Source organism: Bactrocera oleae, chromosome 4 (assembly GCF_042242935.1).
Source record: "Bactrocera oleae isolate idBacOlea1 chromosome 4, idBacOlea1, whole genome shotgun sequence".
Taxonomy (NCBI): domain Eukaryota; kingdom Metazoa; phylum Arthropoda; class Insecta; order Diptera; family Tephritidae; genus Bactrocera; species Bactrocera oleae.
Window position 1 is genome coordinate 35,962,724 of NC_091538.1, and position 20,327 is coordinate 35,983,050.

General features: G+C 36.0%; 1 protein-coding gene across 3 annotated transcripts in view; it reads left to right on the forward strand.

Annotated features, from left to right (window-relative positions):
- Window positions 1-492: 492 nt before the first annotated feature.
- The window catches only part of unc-5, a 35,381-nt gene continuing 15,546 nt past the window's right edge, over window positions 493-20,327 (forward strand). For 2 of the 3 annotated variants that reach the window (XM_036372186.2, XM_036372204.2), the window contains exons 1-3: window positions 493-651; window positions 10,612-11,248; window positions 11,321-11,537. In XM_036372186.2, coding sequence (XP_036228079.2) covers window positions 10,679-11,248; window positions 11,321-11,537 — 787 coding nt within the window. In that variant the 5' untranslated portion in view covers window positions 493-651; window positions 10,612-10,678. Of the gene's footprint in view, window positions 652-689; window positions 1,093-10,611; window positions 11,249-11,320; window positions 11,538-20,327 lie in introns of those variants that run through there. The other variant, XM_036372197.2, reaches the window with a different exon arrangement.

Consider the following 20,327-nt stretch of genomic DNA (forward strand, 5'->3'; position numbering starts at 1 on the left):
CATATTTGGAATTTGAAAGTTCAAACCCTTCCAAACATTTCTTGGTGGAGCACTGGCATAACTCATTTTTTTAGAACGCACAACACGATAAAAAGATAGAAGTCAGCTGCTTTGCTGATAACCAGAGTTGCATAATATAATTTACAAATTTGTTTACTGTGTTTTACAATTATTAAATTTTTTTTACAATATTTAAACTAAAAAATTAAGTTTCTTTCACGAATTAATAAAAGTGTCAACCTTTTTTGCTTACAATTTACATGATATTCGAAAGTTTTTCTATGATTCTTCTTCTCATTCTTTAAGGGTTACAAATGAATTTTTATAGTGCAATATGGTTTTGTAACCTTTGTCACAGCCTAAACCGAAAAAAAGTTACTGTAAATACGTACGACAAGTCTTGTCTTCTATTATTCGTATATAAGCTCGGTCTTAAATAGCAAAACATATCGATTGAAGCATAGATTATTACATCTCTCATAACCAGTAATCTTATAAGTTTGCGTTACGTGTTTAAGGTTGCGTGGAACGTAAGAACAGTCAAATGCTTTCGATGTTTCATTCGGGACGAAGTGGTGTGCATATACATAATTGTGGTTGACGATCAAAATAATAATTTTAATTAAAATTAGGTGGATGTTAAACTATAAAGTAAATAATTGAAATGTTAAGCAATTGTACTTTGATTGTATTTAACCTATATATACTCATATAAATACTTAAAATTCAAATATATGTAAGCAAGCAAAGGACGAAATATTGGTAGTTACATACTGCTACAGACTGAGTTCTTTAGAAATGGTTTAGTGCGAAACAAAATTTATATGTTACTGAAAAATTGTGGTGTTACGATCCTATAATGAATTTCTCAGAATGATATATGGAACCTTATTACTTATATATAAGTATATGTTTTGCATATTTGCTGATATCATGACACAGTTTAATGTAAAGCGAACTGCACCCGTAATTTATGGGCAGAACACATTTCCTGAGGTGTACTACTGTTGCTTTAGTGTGGGACGTATTTTCAGTGTTTTGGGATGCAATGCCACAACTCAATAAATAGTTGCATATATGATATGAATTGAAGTAAGCGTAAGAGATATATTTATTTTATATATTTGATAATTTAATTTTGTTTACACGATAAATAAATGCCTAAGGTAGTTGTTGTAACGGCTACCTAGTGTGTGATTAGGGTCGGCTTTGATATAGCATCCCACGATTTCAGTGTTAAAGGGTTATGGTTGGATAGAGGAGATTCTCCACATTAAGAAAAAATGTATATAATTATAGCAGTCTAATCTTATAGTTTTCGAGATATTCGCAATTAAGGTTGAGAATTTGACAATTTTTATCTTGCGATTTCTCGATTTATTTTATATTGTATTATTATGCACTATTTTATATCAATTATTTTCATATTAGCTTTAAATAAAAATTTATTTATATATACATCTTTGGCTATATGTACAATAGCAAAAGAATTCCATGTCGCGTCCGAGGAGGCATGGTCATCGAGTTGAATTTCAACCCGGTCGTCATGTCTCCTCGGACATTTTGTCCGCTTATGTTGGTTTACCATTTGCCGAATCTCCCAATTGAGATCCCTTATTCGGGGATCACAGGGATCGGCATGGCGTAAGGTGTCGCGCTCGTTTGCTAATATAGCTGCTTCGGCTGGGAAATTTGGGCGGAGTTCCGCAATTCTACCAGCCGGTATGAAGCGAGCAGTTGCAGCAGCGATCACCTTGCTGAACTGACGCTCCCCAACGATGACGTTCGTAGGAATGGATAGTGCGTTGAAGTTGCTCTTAGTAAATTCTGTGAAGCCGACCCAGTTAGCTTTGTTAAAGTTAACATAAGTGCGGTTGTCCACAGAAATAAAGTCAGGAGGGTAGCGATGGTAATATCGGGCGAGCTATTACAGGTGCCCATAATTCTGGTGGGGGCTTCGTCATTCATTGTGCAGAATGTCGAATCGTCAATTTGTTCCGCCAGCTCCATCCCCCTACGATCGTTTGACAGGCAGGAATGCCAAAGATCGTGGTGCGCGTTAAAGTCGCCTAGCACCAAACGGTTTTCACCACGAAGCAGCGGACCTATGTTCGGGTGATATCCTGTTGGGCAACATGTAACTGAGCGGCTGTTTAGCTTGGTTTCTTGGACCACAGCTATCGATATACGTTCCCGGCTCATATATGCAACTATCTCCTCGATCTTGCTCAGGAGTCCTTTGCAGTTAAATTGTAGGATTCGGGTTTGTCGAGGGTGTTTAGTCGTGATCCTGGGGGTGAGGAAGGTACGTGTAGGTGGTGGTTGTTGCAGCTGGCAACTCCTGGTTCCTCGCACAGTCTGTCCCGTGTGTCAGTCCGTAATACGCCGGAACGTCACATCAGTCAAGTGCAATTCTTGCACTGGCTGGTGTCACTTTCTGTCGTGTTCCGGACTGACACACGGGACAGACTGTGCGAGGAACCAGGAGTTGCTGAGTAGTTCTCGCACAGGGATTGGAGCAGGATGAAGGTATTTGGATGGAGCCTTTTAGCGCATACGCAGCAAAAGAATTCCTCGGGGCCCGGGTTGGACTCGATGCCAGCACGGGTCTAGAGGATACGGAGCAACTCTGCTGCAAGGTGTTGCTCTAGTGACGACAGACTTAGACTAACACTTACCGATCCAAACAGGGTTGGATCGCCGAAATAACAGCCCTTGGTCGGATAAAATCCGGGTCAATTCCGGTAACGTAGAAACGGCTGTTGTGGGAATCAAGAAGAGAAGTGGGCGAGCTATTTTAGCCGGCAGTTTACACTGCACCCTTCGACCGACAAAGTCAAACGATGTGTTACCCGACGGCTGCGCAAAATGCCAAAAGACTGCGCACCACTTACTTTCACCAATGGGGAGGTTCAGAGTGTCATCAAAAAGGCGAAATCGTCTAAAGCTATCGGCCCTGACGGAATAAGCATGCTGATGCTAAAACATCTAGGCTCAACGGGAGTAAACTATCTTACCAAGGTCCTCAACTTGTCGATGTCCACTCTTCAAATACCCGATGTGTGGAAAGTCGGAAGAGTGGTCCCACTACTGAAACCTGGAAAACCCGCCAACAAAGGGGAGTCTTATCGCCCGATAACTCTCTTTTCCCCAGTAGTGAATACTTTGACACAGTCAATCACACAACGCTACTTGAAGACCTAGAACAATCAACGCTCCCTCCAGGGCTGAAGCGGTGGACTATGAACTACCTGATGGGTCGGCACTCATCCGTACTGTTTCGAGGTCAAAACTCCAAGCTTAGGGAAATTAAACAGGGGGTTCCGCAGGGCGGTGTCCTCTCCCACTACTGTTTAATTTCTATATTTCGAAACTCCCCCAGCCACCAGCGGGAATTTCAGTGACCTCGTACGCTGATGACTGCACGATATTGACGTCGGGCAATGGAATCGATGGCATGTGCTCGAAAGTAAACGGCTATCTCTCCGTTCTTTCTCGCTTCTCTGCAAGGAGTCTGGCACTCTCCCCCACTAAATTCACAGCGACCATATTTCAGACTGGACGAAGGAGTACAGACTGGACCTAGACATTTCAGTCGATGGCACCAAAATTCCGACAGTAAACAACCCTAAAGTTTTAGGCATTACACTAGACAGTCTTTGCTCTTTCACTCCTCCCAAGACCGCGATAACTCCCAAAGTACAGAGCCGGACCAAAATCCTCAAATTGCTAGTCGGCAGCTCTTGGTGAAAAGACAAAGAAACGTTTTGACACGATTGAGTTTGACGCGATTGAATTATGAACACACCGGTGTTGGACCGACCAGGGTTATTTTTTGAAGCGCGGCCCAAGGCCGCCAGTGTGGAAAGAAGTTCACCGATCTCCGATATTCATTCATACTACAACAACAATAACAACTAAGTGACTTGAAAAATATGTGCAAAGTGTGTTAAATATATACATAAATTATTGAAAAAATTCACTTTCCGCTCACGGATTTGTAATCTTCGCGTCAAAATAAGACGATTTAAAAAAAGTTTTATATTTGAGGTCTCCTTAGTTGGAGGACCTAAAATATACATTTACCGTTTTATTTTAATCCTGAAGACCTCTTTTATCCATCGGTACTATCAGATCGCGGTGCCAAAAGAATCGTATTCGTCCCTTTAAAATATGTATATTAGTTTAGAAAGTTTAAGGTCTAGAAATCATTACGTTTTATCTGGTTTCATAAGTTTAGAAACTTCTTTCATATCGTAGTTTCCTCAAATTTATAAACGAATTAAATTAACTTCCATTTCTTCAATAATGATCACTGGTAAAAGTATAAATATATATATATTAATTTGAATATATTACCTTGATAAGTGTGGATTTAAATTCCACTGTTCAATTCGCGATCACGAATTTATAGGTATGTATGTATATATTTAAGTATATATAAATTAATTGTGGAATGCCCATTTGAACATATATATGATTGTATGTATTTACATACATATGTATGTATGTACAAAGTCAGTGCACCAAGCAACTATTCCTGCACTCGGCGTTTAACTTATCTAGAAAAGAGTATGACTTGAATAAATTACAAAACACTTCAGTCTATTATGTAAAGATGCAATCCTTTCCTTAATTGTATTATTTCCTTGAAAATTAACATACATTCATATTAGGAATAAACTGATATTAATTCATTATAAAAATTAGCTTGGAAAAATTTTGAATGAAAATCCAATTATATAACTTTACTAGAGGACCTGTCCAAGCGTTGCTGTGGCTAAGGTATACATTAATTGTAACTTATTCAATACAGTAAAATTGTATTTATGAATAAAAATGAAAACGTTATTTCCGGTGTAAGAATAACCCCGTGGATTACCTTCAAATTTGAAAATGATTGATACTTATTGCCTTCGAACTGTTATTAAGCACAAATGAACATTAAATATATTATGGTGATTTTTTTGTTATATTAATTTTATATTCAAGTTTGTAACAAATGAGTAATTTTCAAAGTTGTCAGTTTATAACATTTGAGATAATGAAAGAGGGTAGATCATTCCTATCTTATATTCGTATCGTACAGTTTGATAGTATCATTGGAAAGAGGACCATTTCTCCCTTTCTCCATTCATCCTGTAATTTTTTTGATTACCAAACGTGTACTGTTGCAAAATTGAGGTAGATTGAAATTACGCTGAATAATATTAGTTGAACAACTTATTTTGAGATATCATTAAAAACACTTCAGTCTATTATGTAAAGATGCAAGCCTTTCCTTAATTGTATTATTTCCTGTAAAATTAACATACATTCATATTAGGAATAAAACTGATATTAATTCATTATAAAAAATTAGCTTGGAAAAATTTTGAATGAAAATCCAATTATAAAAATATACTAGAGGACTTGTCCACGCGTTGCTGTGGCTAAGGTATACATTAATTGTAACTTATTCAATACAGTAAAATTGTATTTATGAATAAAAATGAAAACGTTATTTCCGGTGTAAGAATAACCCTGTGGATTACTTCCAAATTTGAAAATGATTAATACTAACTTCCTTCGATTTGTTATTAAGTACGTAATAAACATAATTAAATTATGTTGATTTTTTAATTTTAATTTTCAAAGTTGTTTGTTGAAAACATTTGAGATAATGAAAGAGCGTAGATCATTCGTAATTGTTAACAATAATATTTTTAGTTAATGAAAAACATATTAAAATTTAATTTAATTCAGCTCTTATCTTATCATTCATTCGGATAGTATCAGAGGAAAACGTGGCAGGAGGGCTATTTCTTCATTAAATTTCAAGTAAAAATGGTTGCTACAATAATATTTCCCGTAATCTTTTTGATTACCAAATTTGTACCATTGCATAATTTAGGTGGATTGAAATTACGCTGAATAATAATAGTTAAACAATTTTCAACCGAAGATTATGAGATATCATTCCGAGTATATCTAGATAATTTGCATTTTCATTTTCATCTACATCAGTAGCAACTGATTTAAAATACATCTGATAGCCTGGCAACAACAGTTGTAACTGGAATTTCATCATCTTCCACAGTTTTGGCCGCTAATGTAGCATGTACTGAGCCATTTATGATCGAAACAATTAATTTTTACTTTCAGGAATATACTCTCAATTAACCAAGATTTTTTCGTAATGCCAATTCCCAAAATCCAGAAAATATTATTTCTGAGACTAAATCAGTTTGCAATTATTTTAAGACGTGTTAACTTGGGTATATAAACAACTTTATGCTGGAAACAGTCACCGACATTCCGCCCTTCCGTACTTACTGCCCGTATTAAACAAATTTTGTCAATAGTTATGTCCGTAGTGGTATCGTAGAAATCAGTGGTTTTTTTTTGTTTTCATTTCACTAATGTTGCCATTGCTCAATTTGTATACATGATTTTGCACACATTTAGTTTTTTAGTTAACATTTTTCATAATACAAATGCTCAAAACTTAAATCTAACTATTAAAACTAGTCTAACTATTTACAAATAAGTTTATTCGACTGTGATTTTGAGTTAGTTTAAGAGTATTTCTAATTTTTTCGGTTTTTATCTAAGAGATGGCGTTAATGTCCATAGTACTAGTGTTACGTGTCGCATCATGTCATACTACATCAAACCGAAAAAGCAGCCAAAGCGGCTGAAAACGTTAATTTAGTTTATGGGCCCGATACTGTAAACGAAAGTGTAGCACAAAAGTGATTTGCTAGGTTCCGTTCCGGTAATTTCGATGTCAAAGATGCACCACGCGTCGGGAGGCCTGTCGTCGAAAATTGCGATAAAACCATGGAAATAGTGGAAACAGACCGTCACGTGAGCAATTATTTAATTGCTGAGGAACTAAAGATAAGCCAGAAAACCGTTTGGAACCATTTGCATAACCTTGGATTCATAAAAGAGCTCGATGTTTGGGTCTCACACGAACTAACGCAAAAAACATGATGGACCGAATTTCCATCAGAAAATCGCTGCAGAATCGCAACAAAATCGACCCGTTTCTGAAGCGGATTGTGACTGGCGATGAAAAATGGGTCACTTATGACAACATCGAGCGCAAACGGTCGTAGTCAAAGCTCGGGGAAGCGGCCCAGATGGTGGCCAAGACCTGATTGACGGCCACGAAGGTTTTGCTGTGTGTTTGGTGGGATGGGCAAGGAATCATCTACTGCGAGCTGCTCCCCAATGGCCAAACACTGAATTCGGCCCTCTACTGCCAACAACTGGACCGCTTGAAGGCAGCACTCATCCAGAAGAGGCCATCTCTGATCAACAGAGGCCGAATTGTGTTCCATCAGGACAACGCCAGGCCACACACGTCTTTAGTGACTCGCCAGAAGCTCCTGGAGCTCGGATGGGAGGTTCTAATGCACCCACCTTTTAGTCCGGACCTGGCACCAAGTGATCACCATCTTTTCCTGTCCATGGCGAACGCGCTTAATGGTGAGAATTTGGCCTCAAGAGAGGTCTGTGAAAATTGGCTCTCCGAGTTTTTTGGCAATAGGGACGCAGTCTTCTACGAGAGGGGTATAATAAAGTTGGCATCTCGTTGGCAACAAGTTTACGAACAAAACGGCGCATATTTGACTTAAATCGGACAAATGTACACAAAGTTATCATCTTTTGAAAAATCAATAAAAAACCGAAAGAACTTTTTACTTTACCTAATATTAATATTTTATCCATCAGCATTTGCTGCATGTTTTGCACAAATTTAAAGAAAATTATAAACATTTGCTTGTCTTTCCATTCAGAAGAAATAAATAGCTGATTTGGTTTTAAGCTGATTAAAACAGGGCTCCCGTATTGCTATTTTTTGGCAAAAATACATAGTAACGGATTTACCGATTAATCGTCTACTTTATAACTCAATCTTGAGTTCGAACACTGGATTGTTAAATAAAACCCCCAATTTAATGGCTATACACTTATCTTTATTTCCAATCCAAACAACTTAACGCTTTACTACTCATCCGAATTTACAACTTCTTACTTATATAATATAATATTTCAATTGGTCTTCATACGGCAGCGCTCTAATTATAACTGTCCTTGCTGCACCATCCGGCAGTTCTTATATAGTAGATCGTTAACAAAACTTAGCTCGAACATTCTGATAACTACAAATATCGCTGTCTAGCTAGTTCTGGCAATTTATCGTCGATTCTACTTTGTCTTAAGTCTGATCGCCCCCATTAGACATATTTGCGGTCCCAAGCGCATCATCTCGTCTTCTAGGATGCTGTTGCCTTCCTTAAACGTCTTTCTCTTATTGGCAATAATTCCATCCATTTTCTGGCTACCCAGTTTCTGAACGTAATTCTATTGGAACACCGAATCTCGTTACCCTCTTAATGATGAATACGTCCGATACTGGTTCAGCGTCTTGATTAGGAGTTGTGTTTACTTCTGGCCCTTCGTTGAAATGGTAATTGACTACCAAACCACATTTGTTTCCAAATTTATTTGTGGGAAATGGATCATCCCCATTTATGGTAATTCGCTTAAATGGTGCACCTGGATTGTACTGCTTCATCTGGCCATGATTCTTAAACCTCAATCCTTTAGCTGCTATGCACTCAGCATAATTGGCCGTAACTGATTGACATCAACCAACTCAATAAAATCTTTGCTTTTTTAACCAAGGTCTTCGTGACACTTAAGTGCCCTCCATTGGACCGCTGTGCAGCTCGCTGAGAACCTCAGGAGTTCCAACCTTTGAAACAACCATAACTGCTGTTGTAGTACCGGCAGAAAACATTCCTGAAGTAATTTCCGGGTCCGTTCCGTTTACTTAGACCCGACTGTTGAGGGAATGGACCGGTTAGCTCGGGAGCATTGCCCATCTTCCTTTTGTCATACTCGATGCAAGCTGCCACACACCAACTTTAAACTGCTCCGCTCTGCCCAATAATCCTTTTGAATCAACTTCTTCACTCGTTGTACACCCGTTCATCACACCTTGCAAGTCCGGATATTTCTGTGCTAATATACGCGATTCCTGCTCTTCCGATTGTGAGGACCCTTGTACTTGTATATAAGTTATTTTTTTATTGTAGTTTTACTGTTACTTTATTCGGGAGCGACGGTGTTGTCGACTACCGCGGAATTATGTTTGAATATTTATGTGCGTTGTGAGTGGTAGCGACGGTGTTGTCGACTACCCACGAACTATTTAAATAATATTCCGTTTATGCGATAGCGACGGTGTTGTCGACTACCACGGAATTATGTTATTTTAAATAAACACAATTTAAATTCCGTTCTAACTGATTTATTAAAATTACATTTCCCTTATTTATAACCTACTATTACTATTGCCGCTACCGTCATTGACGCTGCTTTTCTAAATTTCTGCTGACGCCCAAGCTTGTGTAAGGAATTGCGTTACATCCGCCGGCCACACGGTCGGTAGCTACTGCAAGGTGTTGAATTGCGGCTGTCGGTCATACAGTTCATTTGAATCATGCGCGATCAAACTGCATACATTGCAGTTTTGCCAGCTCAAAAGGCTAGCTTAGTTAACTTGTGTTAACTTATACGCTTCCTGCTCTTCTACCTGTGTGAACTGTGCTGGTATATAAGTTTCTTTTTCTTCTGACTGTGAGGATTCTATGTTGATATATGTGCATCTTACGCTGCAAACCGCTCTTCCAACAGCTTTCACAACCGTGTTTCTAACTGCGAGGAGAATTGGGTCATACGTGCATCCTGCTCGTTAAATTGTGTCGATATTTGCGACATTGAAGCCACGTTCCATGTACCTCTTACTTTTCTTGAGCCTCTTACATTTCTTCTATCTTCGTTGTTTCTTCATCTAATTCGAATTGAAAAACATATTCGTCACTAATGTTTTCCGCTTACGTGGCCTCTCGCAAACGTGATTGTAATTCAGTAATTTTCAAACAATTCTCTCTTCGGAAGTTTATTTTACAATCCCATTTCTGTCACCAATTGTAACGGAATTCTCGATAAATTGTCTACTTTATTACTCATTCTTGAATCCGATCACTGGATTGTTAAGTAAAAGAACCAAATTATTGGCTATACACTTATCTTTATTTCCAATCCAAACTTAACGCTTTACTACTCATTATCCGAATTTACAACTTCTTTATTATATTTCCGACAGTTCTTATATAGTAGATCGTTAGCAAAACTTCACCACTCGAACATTCTGGTAACTACGAATTTTGCTGTTTAGTTAATTCTGGCAATTTATCGTCGATTCTATTTTGTTCTCGCATTCGTGTTCGTCACAATATTTAACAAAAATGTTACCCAAATTTATCCAATTTTCTTCCATACTTTCATTTTTTTAGCTAATTAAAAGTCGATCAAAGAAATATAAAATAAGAATAACCGAGTAGAAATGAAGCATAAGCATGGTATATGTGTTGTTTTTATTATTATTTTTATTTTGAAAAAACCACCAATTTTTAGCCAACTCGGGCAAACCGTTTTTGAATTATAAAAAGTGTAACTAATACGATTTCTTTTATGTATATGTGTATATATATTATTATTTATTAGTAATTTAGGTCGAAAAATATGTTAAATTATTATTTTATATTGCAGATGTCGAAGAAAGAATTTATGGACTAAAATTGTCGAAACTGGATAATTCCATAAAACCAAATGAAAAATGACGAAGCTTAAGAAGTGTGATATACTTATTGCTTTCTTAATTACTTTTAAGGTTGCAGTTGTGGCAAATTTACAAAGAACAACTGACTCAATCACTGAGCAACGAAGTTACAATTTACCCTCAATAAATACCTTTAATAAGCATTCAAGGATTGAAGAAAATAGTACTTTTAATAGTTCTCAACAAGTGTTTCCGAAATCAAGACGAGTTTTTCACAGTGGAGTCGATGTGGAAAACGCGGAATTTCCAGTAGATTCAGATATTTCATTTCATGACAATGAAAATCCATCACACGTTACAGAACCCATACATCGCAAAGAAGCGGGTGAATCTACACATGATGTGAAAAATGAATTTTACGAAAATGAAGAAATAAATATTACAAATAACAACGGTGAATTATCAAATGTTGAATATGAAGAGCGATCATCTGGTCCTATATTAGATAAAATTAATACCGCTGAGTCTGGTACTGCATTGCCAATATTTTTAACAGAACCCGAGGACGTCTATGTTATTAAGAACAGACCAGGGGTACTTAAATGCAAAGCAGCACATGCACTTCAGGTTGGTAATTTCGAATAATTTCTTATATTCAGTGCATAAAATTCAATAAATAAATAATAATTAATCCCTTAGTTAAACTTTAAGTGCAGTGGTAGTTCGCAGCCTCCTCCATCTACACACGATAAACACGTTGATCCTCACACGGGTGTTCATGTTGAAGAAGTAACTGCAACTATCCACCGCGATTTGATTGATGAATATTTTGGAAAAGGTCCTTTCAAATGTGAATGCCATGCATGGTCCTCACGTGGTGTGGCTAAAAGTCAATCAGCTACAATAAGCATAGCATGTGAGTAATTATTATTGAACAATATATGCTAACGTAATTTTGTTCACTTTCTAAAATTGTATGATACTAGAAGCCCGACAGACGTTGGCCTGTCCCACGTCTTAAATGTAAACTTTTTGAAATTAGCTGTAACAATTAGACCGTTTTGAAATTTTTGTTATAAACTTATTACAATATCTAATGTTATTCATATATATTTATCACAATCCGGCCAATCGATAGCGTGTCAATATGTATATTAGAATGCTTTCAGAGATGTTAATTGTAGAAGCTGTATTGAATGAAAACTTGAAGTCGTTTTAATTGAATGTGAAAAGGTTAAATCCATTCTATAACGGGTATTTATTCTTAGAGTTAATTTTCTACAAAAACTGAAGTTATCGTAATGCGGTACGATGTACAATATTTTTGGTTAATCCTTGAAAGGTATAAACAAATATATTTGATGGTTTTCCTACTCTCGAGTACGCAACGTATAATTGGCCGTGAGAAAAGCATGGATTTTCTAAATCTAATCCACAAATCGTCATTGCTTGACATTGTTCCTTATTAATAGGCATCGCAAATGCCAAGCAGATGGGTAATTGTAAATGTTTAAATGGTAACGGCGAATCTGAAGGAATCATTGGAATGCGTGGCAGAAGTACAACTTCACCTTGAAATTTTCCACTCAAAATAGTGGCTTCAAAAATGTTGCCCATGATTTTTTTTATGACTAATAATCATTGGTCCTTTTTCATAGTATTTTATTTCTACCAAAAATGCCACGTCTTCGCGGAAGAGCAAGAAATATCGGGTGTTTTTTTCGAGGTATAGAACTTTAAGTAGGCTTTACTGTTCAAGATGGCGAGAGATTTAACAGCAGTCAAGTGATTTATTCTCTCAGAAAAACTGACTGTTTGGTGCGCTTTATGGGTTGGTGGAATTATTGGTCCATACTTCTTAATTACTAACTTTTTCATTCCTGAATTGAACAACCATAATGTCCACACAGCTCATGCCACAATCGATTCATTGAAAGACACGTTTGGTGACCGCCTAATTTCACGATTTTGACCTGTGAATTGGCCTCCAAGATCTTGTAATTTAACACCGCTAGACTACTTTCCGGGGGTTATGTTAAGTCATTGGTCTATGCGCATAAGCCAGAAACACTTAACCATTTCAAAGACAACATTCGCCGTATTATTGCCGATACACGGCCACAAATGTTGGAAAAAGTCATGGAAATTTGGACTCAGATTGGACTACATCCGAGCCAGCCGTTGCGGTCATATGCCAGAAATCATATTCAAAATGTAATGCCACAAGATTATCTTTCGGATAAATAAAATTCATGTCAATCGAATAATCCATCGTTGTTTTATTGCAATTTAAAGTTCTATTCACTATTTCCGTATAGAATAGCATAGCAGTAAGAATGTTTAAACACTATACACCATACACATGTCTATAGTCTTAATAGTTTAAACTATACTTATACTATCTTAGAATCTGATCTCAGCGCCATCTACCAGGCTCAAATATACTTTTGAATATCTGTCACGACTGCGGCGTATTATTCCGGAATTCTATGTAAAACGTTCTAACATCTGCGACGGTAGCGCAGTCTACCGGATCCTATGTAAAACATTCCAAAATTAACAACTACTTATAAATGAAGAATTAGTTAAATAAACATTTTCCAGAGTTTGTGAATCTAAACCATCCTCGAGCCCCCTTGAACTCACACAAATAATTTCATCAAAATCGGTCCATCCGTCTAGGAGGAGTTCAGTGACATACACACGCACACAAGAAATGTATATATAAAGATAACCTTTTTGATTCTTGCATAAGCATCAGTAAGTCACAAAACATTGAGTTTATTGTATAAATTTAAGCCCATATTACTGTTTTCAACTCAGCTACATTTTGATTCTCATTCCGTAAAAAAAATGTAGGTTCCAGTGTTTTCAGACTTCAACTTTTTTGTGGTATTATGTCTATATACTCTTGCATCATGTTGCTACAGAGTATAATAGTTTTGTTCACCTAACGGTTGTTTGTATCACCTCAAATTAATCGAGTTAGATATAGGGTTATATATATATATAGATCGGGATGACGAGGCGAGTTGAAATACAGGCAACTGTCTTTCTGTCCGCCCGTCCGTCTGGACAAGCTGTACACATAATTATTTGAAAACCTATAAAGTGCCGTAACTAAGCACTAAATTAAGATATAAGTCTATAATATGGTACAGGCAATTGCATTGGGGAGGAGCATCTATGGTTGAAAATTTTTTAAAAATGGCTACGCCCCCTAATAATTTTAATGTATATATCTTCTAAACCATTCGAGCTACATGACCAATTTGCACATAATACATATTTTTGACTCTTTCTTCTACTCCGTGAAAATAAATGAAATCGGATGATAACCAACCAAATTCGGTACATAAAATTCTCCTGGCGATCCTATATTACAGTGCGAAAATGGGCGAAATCGAACCACGACCACGCTACTTCCCATATACCACAATTTTAAATTCCTATGATTCATTCTTTTTCCAGTATACAAATAAGAACCATTCAATATATCCATATAAAACTTTGCACGAGTAATGTTTTTGGTAAGGTGTGCCACCTTATGACTAAAAATTGCCCAAATCGAACTAAAATAGTTTAAGCCCTAGGTACTTAATATGTGGACCCCAGTGCCGACTTTTTACCGAAAATATCGGTCAATGTGTGATATATAAAATTCGGAGGGAATCCTTTCCTGATAATATTATGTCTGAATGTCAAAAATGGGCTGAATCGGGTTAATACATTCTTTAGCCCCCATATACCTAATATGAATATTTTCAAACTTCCGGTTTACTTCATACCGCGTATATCGGTCAATATGTAAGCTATCTTAATAAAATGAAGTGTAGGTATATTTCTTATAATGGTGCATTTTTATACCTAAACTAAGTAAGATCGGACAAAACCTTGCCTAGCCCTAGTGCCATATAACTAACCACAGAAATTTCAAACATTCCGTTGATTTCAGTTCATATATTATATGTTAGTCATGGTACGTGAGGTACCTTAATGGAACTCAGGGATCATTTTATTCTGTTAATAGTACGTTATATTACCAAAAATAGATAAAATCAGGTCATAACAGGCTTTCAAATACCTAATATAAGATTTTCAAACTTCCTGTTGGCTTTAAGCCATATATAATATTATATATCAGTCAATATGTAAGATATCTTAGCAAAATTAACTGAACGGATAATATTGGATATACTATAGTTTAATGTATTATAGTATAAGTGATTTTAGTCTACGAATTACCCAAACTCCTCAATACTACATATATTGATTTTCGTTATTCTCATGTTCATGTTGTTTACTGGAATATCAAGCAACAATAGCATAATATCAAGCAATAGCATAATATCAATCAATCAAATTATTTATAATCAGTTATTTTGTATAATATGTACTTAGAAACAAGTAAGGAAGGGCTAAGTTCGGATGTAACCGAACATTTTATACTCTCGCAAAGTTAAATGGTATATTCGTTTGAGACTTCTTTATATATTTTAATAATTAGAAGTAAGAACTGTTGCCTTAGTTATTTACTTTTCACTCACAGTGAAAATAATTAGAGCAATTTGTAAACTAAATTTACTCAAATTGTGAGAAATCGTTCTTGTGCTTTTTGTATACGCTTATAATTGATTTTATATAGAATGCATTACAACTGTATTGAGAAGTATGAAAAGAAATCGTTTTTGGACAATGAATAACATTTTTTATTTATTATATCGATATTATTATACATGTTTAGCTTATTTTTTTCCTTATACTATTTAATTTCTATCATATATTTATACAATAATGTCATATATAATAACAAATTATTATATTATATAATTAAAATTTTCTTAATTAGATTATTTACATATTTTTCTTAAAATTGTCTTAAAAACTACTGTCAAAATTCCTATACCATTCCAATTCGATTATATTTGGAAAAAAATGAAGAACTATTGCACTAAGTCTGAAAACTTTAGTTCGAAATAGAGACACAAATACTGTCATGATAGCTGTGTACTGTCTCAAAAGTAATTGCATTTACACGGGAACGATCCATGTTTGAAAATGCCCAATCAATTTGTGTACCGGTAGGTGTAGTTGAATATTCTGCACCAAGCAGGGAACTAAAGTTTTTTTCTTGGAGCAGATTTCTTATTGCAGTCCCTGTAGACATTAAACAAATGTTAAAATCTCCAACAATTAGCACATTTTGATTGCCTAACTCAGAAGTAAGGACTTCCTGAAGTTCTACAATTAATTGTCTGACAGAGAAAGCTGAATTTCTATATAGAACCAGAATATTAATATTGAAACATTTAAACAAAACCGCTTCTAAACTTTGCGGCCTGAATAAATTTTCTTTACAGCCTTTGATTCTATAGAGCAATACTATGCTTTGCATATATTATAATGCCCCGTTTATTTCTGTTGCTTGTTTCCGTGCTATCTATCCTCAGCTCGTTAATTGGAGTAAATCCTGGTATATCAAAACTTTCGCAAGGATAACTCCAAGTTTCTACAAAACATAAAATATCTGAAGATATTATCAAACAGTCGCTTTTTATATCATTAATGTGAGCGTGAAGACTCTGAACATTATGGAATAAAATTTGATGTCCTGATGTGTTCAATTCCCTCAGTTCCCTAAATACGGTATCCGATTCAGAAAATTTGTTAGGAGGAATAAAATTTCCTATGATGAATAGACCTTCTGCAGAAGTAGCTCGACTACAAGCGACATATATTGAAGCTCTATGCATTCTGGGTCGAGTATGAACTACAACTTTATTATATGTGGCACCCTGACTTTTATGAATAGTTGTTCCCTCAGCCGGAACAACTGGAAACTGATTTCTTTCAATTGAAATTTGTTCATTTCTTTTATATTGAAAAGATTTTAGAACTATTTCAATTGGTGTCCAAGAACTTTCTAGAGGATGAAGCTTTTTTGATCGTGCTATCAAACCAACAGAAGGTTCCAAAAATTTAATCCACAGAATTGTTGGAAAAGAACAATGGAAATCAATTTGCATAAGTTGTCCAGCTGCCCCATTAACCAAGTCATCACACGTGTTTATGTTCGCTGTAATCATATATTTGGCGGAGGTTTTTAGTGTCAATTCATAGGGCAGTCCCTGCGTTTTAGAAGTTTTGAAAAGTTTAACTCTTTCCAAAATATTATCATTTTCATTTATACCAATTCCTTTAACTGAGTCTTTTGCAGTTAAAAGAAAAGCTTCTGTTGGGATTCGACTGAGCTTAAGTGCATTGAAATTATTTGTCTCTTCATTGGACCAAAATAAATGTATGGCATCATCGGGAACTTCTTCGAAATTAACTACTCGAGTTTCAATGAGAGATATGTCCTTATTTGTCATAGTACCAGATGCCATATGATTTAATGCAATTGCAAAGGTCTGATCCTCCCGTTGTTTCATTATCTTTGTTAATTCAAAGTATTTAAATAACTCCCACAAAGGGTAACCAACTAAAGTGCTGTATGCATCATTGGGATTAGGAGAGAATATCCACTTATCTCCAACAGGTGAGAGTTGCTTCAAATCACCAAACACTATGATCGGTATACTACCGAAGGGGCTGTCTGTTTTGAAAATTTGTTTTAATCTCGCATCAACAGAGCTAAACGATTAATGTTAAATCGATAAGTCTGGAATATAATGAATACACTGTGTCATTGCTAAGTGGTCTCAACTCTCTATTCAACTGATTAACAGGTAAAGAGAATATTGAATGAAGGGTAATTCCACCTATTCCAAATGCTGCTTTACCCGTAGGTGCGCAAAGAAGAACTTTTAAGGAACTTGGATTGGATCCAGGTGTAGAATTGTAACGATGGTTAAGAGCTTGATATATTGCAGATATCAAACGACTCTTTCCTACACCTGCACCGCCGCCAATGAACTCATAAAATGGGAGATTTGTTTTTAGGTGGTGCATCAAATGTGTCAAATAGGTTCTTTGCTTAGTATTTAGACTTTGAACTAAAGAAAATAATTCCTCAACTGGAATTAAAGGGGGTAGTTTAATAAGTCTAATATTGCAATCAGATTCAGTGCCATTATCTGTTGAATCTATCTATCTATTATTTCTGGAAGTGCCAACACTCTAAACTCATTTTCCACGATAGGTAGTTCATTTTGAACACCTTCGTCCAAGTCTATCACATCATATTTTCTTTGATTTTCCTCAATTATAATACTATGTGTTATGTAAGTCTGCTCATTATCGTTTTCAATGAGATCTTGCTGTTCATTCCGCCAAGGATAGTAAAGCATTAACATTTCGCATGAGAGGCATGACAACCCCGCTTTCTGGTAAATTATCGTCTTCCCTCTCTTCTTCTTCATGATCGCTATCTTTTGCTCTTCTACTAGATTTAAAATATTTATACCTAGATGCAAAATCAGCTAAACAAAGAGTTTCCAACTGATCGGATCTTTGAACATAATGGTCTAAAATACCGGCTACGAATATTTCAGTCGAACCTGAAGGAAGGTTCTGAAGTTCCGCTCTAGGATTTACCATTCGAACACGTTCCTCAGGACGAGAGGTATTTATAAATATTTCTGCATTACTTGCTTCCGAAAGATGGAGCCCAATGCAGCAATATACTGCTTCTTGTGCAGATATTTCTGTGCCTGATATAAATTTGTGACCTATATGTTTAAGCTTTTTCTTAATAGTATAATTTCCAGCATTTACCTCTAATATAGCTTCATTTAAGAGCCTAGAAATTCCCCTGTTAGACTTGTTAATATAATTAATTATATATGAACAGCAAGCATATGCATTCAGTATATATTGGATATCCATATTTGCTCTATGGAGTTCCAAAATCAGAGGATTATAAGCGTTTATAAAACGATCCTGTAATTTTCTTTATAGAAAAATTTTGGGTTTTGTTAAACTTGACCTAAGGGCTAACAAATAGTCATCAAAAGACATATTTATTCTACTATCAGACAGGAAGTGTTCAAAATCGTTTAAATTAGAAATGTCTTCTGTAGTCATATTTGAATTTAAAACGTTTTGAACTTTGAAAAAGTTTTCCTTGTGTCTTTCTGAATTTTGACTTGTTTCTGTAAAAGGTAACAGTATTTGAGTTGAAGGCATTGGTGGATATGGTATACCAAAACGACAAAACTGTTGTCCTCTTATTTCCCTAGTACAAGACCGACTGTGGTTATGCTTTTGATAACCCAAATAATTTTCTAAGTGGCAGATCGAACCATCGGTAGAAATATAATTGTCCATAAATCTAATGACATCGGGGAATGTCTGAGGATCTTGAAGGTTGATCCTGGGAGCATTATTAAGCCAATACATGCCATGTACATGCGGGGAACCTCTCTGTTGAAACTCCACTCTCCGGTAAAAATTTGTAACAAAATGCTCTCCAAAAATGCCGGCGTTATCTTTAAAAAGCTTAAGAATTTGTCGATAACGGTAGTCAAAATATCTAGCACAAGTAACCGCGTCTGACCGAATTAAGCGATATCTCTCTTGGGTTGTTAAACTGTTGGCTTCCTCTTCCGAAATAGCTTTAGAATCAACAGTTTTAGAGAGGAGGACCAAAAGCTCAACCCACTGAGATTCTGCAGCCGATAAAGTGATAAAGAAGGTTGGAAGCCCAAATTGGCGAATTATAGCGATTGCCTTTTTCTTCTCAGCTTCCCAGTGCGCAGGTGAGGATCTAACGCCTTTCAAAACCTTGTAACCATCATCGTGTTGAATCAAGTTTTGAACAAAGTTTTCGTTTAATAGATTTTTGGCCGTAATTCGGTTGCGACCTGAAAACTTTCTAAGGCAAATGGAAGTACTATTCTTAATTTGTAGCAGTTCTAATTTTTTGTAATCATAGAACAAACTTTGGAATGGTACATGCTCTTCTGTCAAAACGGCGAATTTCAGAACGTATTATCTTGCTATACGTTTCAGAGCATGTACGCTTCTGCCCAACGTATATTGTTCCAAATGACAACTCTTCTAAGTTATTATCTTGAATTATGTCAATTGGTCTTTGTTCTTCACCTGGCGTTATAACTAAACGGTTATAGTCTAAGTTTTCTACAGGAATATTGTCCAAAAGAGTTTCTTGACCACCTGTATTTAGCTCTGAACGTAAAAGACCCGTGGGAATATTATTACCTGAGGGATTATCATGAGAAGTTTGTGCCGCATGAAAAGATTGAACCAATCGGGAATCCTCTGCAGATGCAACAAACGGAACTTCTTCTTGGTTATTAAATTCTGAAATCCAGTTTTCATTAATATGTATATTGCGCTCACGATACAGAGGGTATTCACTAAGAACTGTAAAGCTTCCATAATCTTTGCGGGGCGTATGGTATCGATCATGTAATCATGATTGTATTCCAAACGTCTTCTTAAGTGCGAACTTGGTGTGAAAACCATAAGCCGCCGCAGCAAATACATATTTCAGTAGGGCTCTTATTTATATTTTGGAAATACATGTTTTAGAAATCTGTTAAATTGCCACTATTATCAGTTTCTATAACATTATTTGCTCTCGTTAATCGGATTCGTTGGGACTGCCTTTGGTTTTCAATTTGTCTATTGAGTGGGTTATCTCTACGAAGGCGAACTTGACCTTGTCTAAGACGTCTCTGATTCAAAATTTCTTCCCTCATACCCTTCCTACTAAGCTGTCGACGTTGTGTTTCTCTATCAC